Below are 9,460 nucleotides of genomic sequence, written 5' to 3' on the forward strand. Positions count from 1 at the left end.
TATATACTAAAAAGACACACCAGAGTTCATCCATTTTTGCTTTCTCCTATTCATGAAACATATTTTGACCAACACTGTTTATGCGTGAAGCCGGAACAATTTGTGTTTGGCTTCACCAGCTGGTCATGCGAATCCCCAGCAACCTAGCCTGATGCGCTCCGGTCACAGGAAGCCCATTTCATTTAAGCATGCATTTAGTAGCCATACTCTATCATAAAAACATATTGCCGAAATCGTGTCGGGATGGTTGCAAGATAGTTTGCGTGCGTGGTTCGATGTTAGAGCATCTTTAACAATTCTCAAAAACATTTCTCCCAATACATGAAAATTAGAACATACATAAAAATTTAAATCCTAAAAAATGCTACTACTTTAATAACTTCCAATATTTTTTCAAAAATATAATGAGCTTGTTTTTCTAGACAAACAATTCCAATGTCACGACACACTTCGGCACCACCAAGCCACGAGCATGGCCTGTTCGGCACTGAAAAACAATGAACTTCTCTTTAAGAGATTTTGCTGAAACTTTGCTAAGGACACATACTTAGAAGTGATAAAATACACTTGCGTTAATACCTGCTCCGATCCAAAGCCGCGTGTAAACAATATTATCTCTCGCACCAGATCGATGTCGACGACCATTTAAAAACAATCGAGCTTGCACGACAACAGAAGCAGCCATCATCTAGGCTCTATCCACACAGTGACAAAAGTTTCAAATCGAGAACGACTCCTACGCTCCGTCAAGTACTCGCCCGGCCCGGTCGTCTCGTCTGCCAGTGCCATGTCGGCGGGAAGTGCGGCCGCCGTGCCTGGCACGAACTCGGCGGCGCACTTCGTGCTGGTCCCGATGATGGCCGCGGGCCACACCGGCCCGATGCTCGACATGGCCCGCACCCTCTCCGGGCGAGGCGCGCTCGTCACGTTCGTCACGACGCCCCTCAACCTGCCCCGCCTCGGCCGCGCCCCTAGCGACGGCGCGCTCCCCATCCGCTTCCTGCCGCTCCGCTTCCCCTGCGCCGAGGCAGGCCTCCCCGAGGGCTGCGAGAGCCTCGACGCGCTCCCGGGCCTCGGCCTCCTCCGCAACTTCAACGACGCCTGCGCCATGCTCCGCGGGCCGCTCGTCGCGCTCCTCAGGGACAGGGAGGGCGACGCCCCGCCGGCGAGCTGCGTCGTCTCCGACGCATGCCACCCGTGGACCGGCGGGGTGGCGAGGGAGCTCGGCGTGCCGCGCTTCTCGTTCGACGGGTTCTGCGCCTTCTCCTCCTTGTGCATGCGCCAGATGAATCTCCACAGGATCTTCGAGGGCGTCGACGACGACACGCGCCCCGTGCGCGTCCCTGCTTTCCCCATCGACGTCGAGATATCGAGGGCGCGGTCGCCCGGAAACTTCACGGGTCCCGGCATGAAGGAGTTCGGCGAGGAGATCATGGCCGAGAGCGCGAGAGCCGACGGCCTGGTGGTGAACAGCTTCGCGGAGATGGAGCCCATGTTTGTTGACGCCTATGAGGCGGCCCTCGGCAAGAAGGTATGGACCATCGGGCCTCTCTTCCTGGCCCCCACCATGCCGCTGGCGGCGACAGCAGAGGACGCCAACGCCGTCCGGTGCGTGAGTTGGCTCGACTCCAAGAAGCCCCGAACCGTGGTGTTCGTAAGCTTCGGCAGCCTGGTGCGCTCGTCGCTGCCGCAGCTCGTCGAAATCGGGCACGGCCTCGAGGCGACCAAGCGCCCGTTCATCTGGGTGGTCAAGCCGAGCAACCTCGCCGAGTTCGAGCGGTGGCTGTCCGAGGACGGCTTCGAGTCCCGCGTCGGGGAGACGGGCCTGGTGATCAGGGACTGGGCACCGCAGAAGGCGATCCTGTCGCACCCGGCAACGGGAGCCTTTGTCACGCACTGCGGCTGGAACTCCGTGCTCGAGTGCGTCGCGGCGGGCCTGCCGATGGTGTCCTGCCCGCACTTCGCCGAGCAGTTCATGAACGAGAAGCTCGTGGTGGATGTGCTGCGGGTCGGCGTGCCTGTCGGCGTCAAGGGTGCCGCGCAGTGGGGCGTGGAGGCGGAGGGTGTGCTGGCGACGAGGCAGGACGTGGAGAGGGCGGTGGCTGCGGTGATGGACTGCGGGGAGGAGGGCTCCGCGCGCCGGGCAAGGGCCGCCGAGCTCGGCAGGAAGGCTCGGGAAGCCGTGGTACACGGTGGCTCGTCGTTCCGGAACGTGGCGCTGCTCATACAACACGTCCAGCATCGAGCCAGCACTAGAAATCCATGGATTGAAAAGAAGCCGAACGACCGTAGATAAATGTGCACTAACGCGAGTACCACATTAATAACTGTATTACCCAATTGATAAAAACATTATGTATTATTTCAAATATTCTTATCCTCCTCACATAGTCACACGGTGGCCTTCATCTGCTCAACGAAGTCCACCAGAAGCGACATGTTCCGATCCGACGAGCCGCCACGCGCCACGGCGTCCCACGCTTTCCTGCCGAGCTCGGCGGCCCTCGCCTGCCGCGCTGCCCCCACCACCCCGCCGTCCATCACCGCCTCCAAGGCCCTCTCTACATCCTCCCGTGTCGCCACCACGCCCTCCGTCTCCACGCCCCACTGCGTCGCGTCTTTCACGCCAACGGGCACCCCCACCCGCAGCACGTCCACCACGAGCTTCTCGTTCATGAACTGATCCCCGAAGTGCGGCCACGTCGTCATCGGCAGCCCCGCCGCGACGCACTCCAGCACGGAGTTCCAGCCGCAGTGCGTCACGAAGGCGCCCGTGGCCGGGTGCGACAGGATTGCCTTCTGCGGCGCCCAGCCCGTGACCACGAGCCCCCTGTCCCCAACGCGGCGCTCGAAGCCGTCGTCGGACAGCCACCGCTCGAACTCGGCGAGGCTGGCGGGCTTCACAACCCAGATGAACGGGCGGTTGCTCGCCTCCAGCCCGTGGGCGATCTCCACGAGCTGCGGCTGCGACGAGCGGGCCAGGCTGCCGAAGCTCACGAGCACCGCGGACCGGGGCTTCTTCTGCTCGAGCCAGCTCCCGCAGCGGACAGCGGTCGCGTCATCAGAGCCAGACGTCGCAGACAACGGCATGTTGCGCTGGAGGAAGAGAGGCCCCACGGCCCATATCTTCTTGCCGAGCGCCGCCTCATAGGCATCAACGAAGAGGGGCTCGAGCTCTGCGAAGCTATTGACAACCAGGCCATCGGCTCTCGCGTTTTCAGCCATGACCTCGTCGGCGAACACCTTGCCGAAACCCGAGAAGTTTTCCGGCGACCGCGCCCTCGACATCTCGACGTGTATGGGGAAGCCAGGGACGCGCACGGGGCGCTTGTGGTCACTGATTCCCTCGAAGACGCTGTGGATGCTCATCTGGCGCATGCAGAACGAGGAGAAAGCGCAGAAGGTCTCCAACCCGAGCCGCGGCACGCCGAGCTCCCGCGCCACCGCGCCAGTCCACGGGTGGCAGGTATCGGAAACGAGGCCGCTCGCCGGGGGGTGGGCCTCCCTAAGGTGCGCAACGAGCGGCGCGCGGAGCATGGCGCACGCGTCGTGGAAGTTCCTTAGGAAGTCGATGCCTGGGAGCGCGTCGGCACTCTCGCAGCCCTCGGGTAGACCGGCCTCGGTGCACGGGAAGCGGAGCGGGAGGAAGCGGATGGGGAGCTCGCCATCGCCGGGAGCGCGGCCGAGGCGGAGCAGGTTCAGCGGCGTGGTGACGAACGTGACCAGCGCGCCTCGGCTTGCCAGAGCGCGGGCCATGTCGAGCATCGGACCAGCGTGGCCCGCGGCCAGCATAGGCACCAGCACGAAGTGCGGCATCGCGAATCCGTGAGGACAACACCTAGACCGACCAAGACAGAGCGTGTGGCTGAACAGGGTCTTGCTTTGGAGCCGACGACATGGGGGTTGTGAGTTTGTGACGGCGAGGTTGGATGGACAATGTTGACGGCTGCTAATCGTCGTCGATTAGTCCCGCAGAGCTGTGGACAGTGATTGGGACTGAGGGCTTCAGACATACTCTCTCAGTTCTTTTTTATTTGTTGTGATTTAATATTAAAATAAATTAACAGAAATAAACTAACGGACGATAAATATTTAAGAACGATAAATATTTAAGAACGAAGATAGTAATCTAACGTAGAGGAGTGTGGATTGAACACAACCACTCTCGCTAGATGCTCCTTCGAGATGGAATTCAACTTACCTTTTGTCCATTAACGACATATATTATAGAGGTGCTTCTAGTAGGCTTATGAAACTGACAAAAAAATGTGTTGAGCACCATTTGAGACACTGGGTATGGTTGGATGGTCCGGCATTGAGGCTCGAAGGTCCGGCCTGCGGACAGCCCGATCATAGACGTGGACGGTTCGTGATAGTATTAGATCTGGCAATTAAACTCCTATCTTCTCACGTGTTTATCCCTTTAATCTCGCGGGAGTTATTGGAGAACACCTAGGAACGGGTCTAGATCATCTATATATTTGAAGGGATACATCCGATTGAATAACAAACAATCAAATCAATAATTAATTTATCTTTCGTTCTTTACATTTTTTTCCTAGGAGTAGACGGTAACGTAGCTTTCTCTCTCTAATCTTCACCCCTCTCTGACTCTACTTCGTATAGAGGCGTCTCGCATGGTCTGCCGATTCTAAGACAAATCCTAGGATCTCTCCTCCCCGACGGGGTCCCTCCCGGGAGCGAGACTCAGGTGTTGTTGGCAAACTTTATTGCCTCTACGCACGCGCGGGCCATCCGATTCGTCGGTAGAAACCCTAGCCGCTACGCCAGGTCGTGGACCGTTCGGCCCTCGGCCGCGAATCGTCCATGTTATCACAGAGAGCATCATAGTGATTGGCGCCCAGATCGGCACCAATACACTTTTTAGTGACTCCGCTGGGGACAAGATGTAAAGATCTATCAGATCAGCCCCGATGGCCAGTTCAAAGGATAGTTCCAACGTCTCTCCCAGCAACATTATCGAGCCGACTATGGAGACTCTATCGGCTGAGGATCAGCGAGAGTTCGAGGAGCACAAGGAGTAGCTGATCAAGGAGGCCTAGGCGAAGTTCCTGGCCAACTTTAAGGTGGACCGAAATAAAAAAGTTGTCCAACAATGGGCGATTGATCTGGCTTCGATCCGACCTACTACAACTACCCCCAAAGTAAGTGAAACAAACGAAATCCAATCCCTTAGATCTTACGTAGATGAGCAGCGAGAACAAATGCAATGAATACTAAGGGGTATGCAAGAGGATTATAAGAGGCTAGCACGTGCATTTGATAAATCTGATGTTGCCAATTTTCTATCGCACGAGGGTAAGACTAGGGAAAATACACGCGATCCATCGGCTACAAATTGGTATGACCAGTCCCAACCACTTTATGGGGTGCCGATAGACACATATCCTAGACAACCACAACCTTCTGCGCAGATCGGGGTAAATCCACCGATTTGCGCATGGCCGGACCGTCCGCGCCTGAGTGTGGACTGTACAGACCAGCGGCGACCGACCCCATTTTCTGAACCGAGTTACCGAATTCTGCGCCAGGGCCACCACATTTTGTGCAAACCCTAACAGACCCTTTCGGACTGTCCGCGGATATGGCCGGACAATCCAAATATACGCCCGGATAGTCCGCGCACACAGCCGAACGACCCATGTACCAGATCGGACAGTCCGGCATGGAGTATACAGAACGTAATATTAATTATCCCTCATCTTTATACCTGTCTCAGCCAAACCTCACGTTACACCCCACAACACCACAGTACCATAATACTACATGCCTGACATGTGGTGGTGAGTACTTTTGCCCCCTAGAAGGCCAGAAAGAGATGACTAGTCATATGAGCCACCAGGGGCCAGCATTAATGCTCCACATAACCCAAACCTGTGGGCAGGAAGACGACATAATACCCAAACACCCAAACATATGCCAAAACAAAGGGTCAGTGGACTACCATCGGTCGCTATTGACATAGTAAGGGAAGAGATAGCTGGAGCATTTCGAGATAAGCTCCGAATTAGCATAATCCCGGGAGAGCAGTTATATCGAAAACCCTATGACAGCTAATTTGATTACCACCCGTACCCCAGGGAACAAGGATACCCGATGTAACATTCTAAAATTGTATCTTGGTAAATTAAGAAAATTCCCTAAAGATTTAGAATTTCAAGTGTATTATAACAATGTTATGAATTGAGACTATCTTCCCTGAAATTTAATAAAGAGTAAATATACAAATTTGGCTACATAATTAAACTATATTTTAAATAAAGGGTGGTGAATTGTTTTACCTAAACTATTCCTTTTGGGTTATATGGGTAGTGTTTGGTTCGGTGTCAACGAAGAATGGGACGGGATCAACCCTGAGTTGACCTCGTCCCTTATTTTTTGAGAGATGACCCCATCCACCATTTTTTAAGAATATTTCTTGACCCTGACTCTGAATCTTCAAACCAAACGCAGGTCAAATTAAAATGATCTCATCCTATCCCTCTTCATTCATCCTCGTCCCTCCATCCAAACACATAATTAATTCCTTTCTTATTGAATTTTATACATGCAAATAATTATTTGAGCAAAGTAAATAAGAAATAAGTAAATATAAAATAATTTCATTCATGTTGTATGTTTGTTTCATTGTTGCATCTAAATTGGATTTGGAAATTCAAAACCTAGACTTGAATTAAATCTGAAAGTGGAAAACTAAAACAGAAAAGAAAAAAAGACACCACCTGGGTCTCGTTCCATAGCACAAGCCGAGCGCACCAGAATACCAGATCACATCGCGGAGCTGCCGACGGATCCGTCCTCCTGCGTCCTCAGCCAAGGCTCGCAGGTGTGCCTCCTCCGTGTGGGGCCCGTAGGTCATCCCTAGCTACGGAACCCATGCTCTCAGACTCCAAACTGCCTGGCCGAGTTCCATGCTAGCTCTCGTCCATCACCATCGTAACAACCCCACGCTTCTCCTCGACACCTGGTGCATAAGAAGGGGAGCTACGACCCGACCCTGACTCATAGGCGCGGTGGAAATCCAGGGAGGTCGTTCGCATCCGCTCGATTATCCTCAATGGGAGTATAAATGACAGCTCGCGTACTCCTCTTCCTCACCAACTCCACCCCCCCCCCCCCCCCCCCCCCCCGCTGGCCCCGCCTTCGCGTCCTCCCGCTCTCAGTGTGGAGTTCTACTGCTACTCAGGCTCCTTGTTCTCCTACTCTGGCGCGTCGACGAGGTCGTGCGTTTCCAACTCGGCACAGCGCGGTCGCCCCGTAGACCCCCTACGCGTACTCTCTGTCGTCGCCTCCCTCCGTCGCATCGACCCTATGGTGCTAGTTGAGGTCACAAGAGTGCTATTCCATACCAACACAGAGAAGAAGCGAAAGGGCGTGTGGATTGAGATTAACAGCGATGGTGACGACGACCAGAGCGAGAGGAGCAATGACGTGGCCAGCGAGGGGAGCACCATCACGGCCGTCGCGTCCGCGGGCTCCATGGCCACGTCGGGGAGATACCGCTGGGCTCCGTGGGTGGGTTGTGCTACTGGTGGTAAGGGCCCAAGGAGGGCGAAGGTGATCAGGCGGTGGTTTTCGCAGACGCAAGCTGGGCCAGCGACGGAGAACGATATCCGCGTCATCGTCGACGACAACTCCGGCACGAGCAAAGCGATATGATGGTTGTGTCCGCCACCGGGCAGGTAACTAGGTAGGACCGTAGGAGATTGATTCATCACCATCCGATCTCATGGCTACGGCTAAGATTAAAACTTAGGATGTTGTTTTGGGTTTTTTATCGGGGTCGTGGGCTTTGAATCCAAGGGCTCAGATGCGACCAGATTGGGGCCATTGGATCTTCAAGTAACGATTATGATCGGATTGGGGTTAATAAAATCAGGACCGTTGGTTCTAATCAGATGGCCAGGATTGGCCGATACCTCTTCGGCCGGTGATCTTCATAAAGAGCCCCTGCTCTTTTTTATATTCAACCCGCAGTCCGCATGGGGGAAGGTATCCTTGCATCCAAGTCCTTAGTTTTACACTTTAAACCCTACCCTCTCTGGAATTTGTGCCTGGAGTCCAAATAGAACTCAGGTTTAATAAATAAACCAGAAAATGGATTTTTAATGTAGGAATTAAATCCTAAACCTTCATAAAGACATAACTTCTTTGTTTTAAACCCAAATCAATCCATTCTAGTTACATTAGATTCATAATAATATTGTTTATCATCTATAAATTTATTTTGTTATGAATCATAACTTAAAATTATGCACTTTAATTTCTTTTGTACCCAACATTTAAATCTTTAGAAAATCATAACTCCTTAACCGTAACTCCGATTTTAGTAGTTCTCGAACCTACGATCTCGTAGCGATGTGTAGAATATTATTATGCAGTTTGTGCTTATGTTTGGTGTGATGTTAATTTTGCCTATACCATGTTTGTTTGTATTGATACGAATAGTAGTGAGGTCACAAGAATCTCAAGATCATCCTGGTACCTGGAATCTCGAGTCACAGCCAAGTTGTGCCCTTGATCACTCCTTTTTACCTAATAATATTTGTTGTTAATCACTGTGACATGCTTAGGTTAATTTGATGGGACCTAATAGGTTTCCCTAGCATTGTTTATCCCCACCTTGCAAACAGATGAATTATTGGGTAGATTTGCTATTGCTCTACCTAGTTTTGGGAAACTAATGTTTTATTTTGATCATGTTCCAATTATGTTGTTGTTTAATTATTGTTCATGATAAGATCATATTGTTAATTAGAACATGGAGAACCACCCAGGAAAATAGTGCTACCACAAGGGTGGTATGGGACGTCCTTGGCTGACTAATTAGGAAAGCTAATGGAGGACTACCTTACCCAAAATGGGCAAGAGCAGTAGGGGAGTGGTCGGTATAGGGAGGTTCCCGGTTGATTTTGCTGCGATGGCTTTTCAGACGGGGGATTTCTATGCTGTGCTCCTTAGAAACTGTAGCGGTTTTTCTGAAGCTAGTGGAACTTTGTAAAGGCCTCGTAGTGGTACCCTGCCTCGCTTCCTTGGTAAAGGTGTATGGGGTCTGATCAACCCCATGATAAATGGGTAACACAACTTGTGGGTAAAGATGTGTAACCTCTGCAGAGTGTAAAACTGGTATATCAGTCGTGCTCACGGTCATGAGCAGCTCAGACCCTCACATGATTAAGTTATGGAATTAAATTCAATTTGTCATTTGCATTGCATTGTGGGTGTTGTTATTAATATTGATCTCTTATTTAATTAGGTTGGTATCTACTTATACCTAGTAACTGCTAATAAAATTTTGACCAACTTTAAAAGCAATGCTAAACTTTAACCATCGTCTTTGGTAAGCCTTACACTTCACATGAGCTCCCACCTTTGGTGAGTTCATGCACATTATTCCCCACAACTTGTTGAGCGATGAACGTATGTGAGCTCACCCTTG

The 9,460-nt window shown here is 52.1% G+C and overlaps 3 protein-coding genes across 3 annotated transcripts; 2 read left to right on the forward strand and 1 right to left on the reverse strand.

The window, feature by feature from the left end:
- Positions 1 to 804: 804 nt before the first annotated feature.
- On the forward strand, positions 805 to 2,366 carry LOC100273247 (uncharacterized). Its single transcript, NM_001147689.1, is given in 1 exon segment — positions 805 to 2,366. A coding segment is annotated over 1 exon segment (1,443 nt). The 5' UTR covers positions 805 to 853; the 3' UTR covers positions 2,297 to 2,366.
- Positions 2,285 to 3,866, reverse strand: LOC103627130 (UDP-glycosyltransferase 73D1-like). The gene has a single exon (NM_001319709.1). It carries the CDS (start codon positions 3,814 to 3,816, stop codon positions 2,392 to 2,394), a length of 1,425 nt encoding a protein of 474 aa, NP_001306638.1. The 5' UTR covers positions 3,817 to 3,866; the 3' UTR covers positions 2,285 to 2,391.
- Positions 3,867 to 4,934: 1,068 nt separating this feature from the next.
- On the forward strand, positions 4,935 to 7,892 carry LOC103628609 (uncharacterized). The gene is made up of 2 exons (XM_020538147.3): positions 4,935 to 5,041; positions 7,098 to 7,892. The coding sequence occupies exons 1-2, from the start codon at positions 4,935 to 4,937 to the stop codon at positions 7,678 to 7,680; spliced, it is 690 nt and encodes a 229-aa protein (XP_020393736.2). The 3' UTR covers positions 7,681 to 7,892.
- Positions 7,893 to 9,460: the final 1,568 nt, after the last annotated feature.

This window comes from Zea mays, chromosome 5 (assembly GCF_902167145.1).
Source record: "Zea mays cultivar B73 chromosome 5, Zm-B73-REFERENCE-NAM-5.0, whole genome shotgun sequence".
NCBI classification, from domain to species: domain Eukaryota; kingdom Viridiplantae; phylum Streptophyta; class Magnoliopsida; order Poales; family Poaceae; genus Zea; species Zea mays.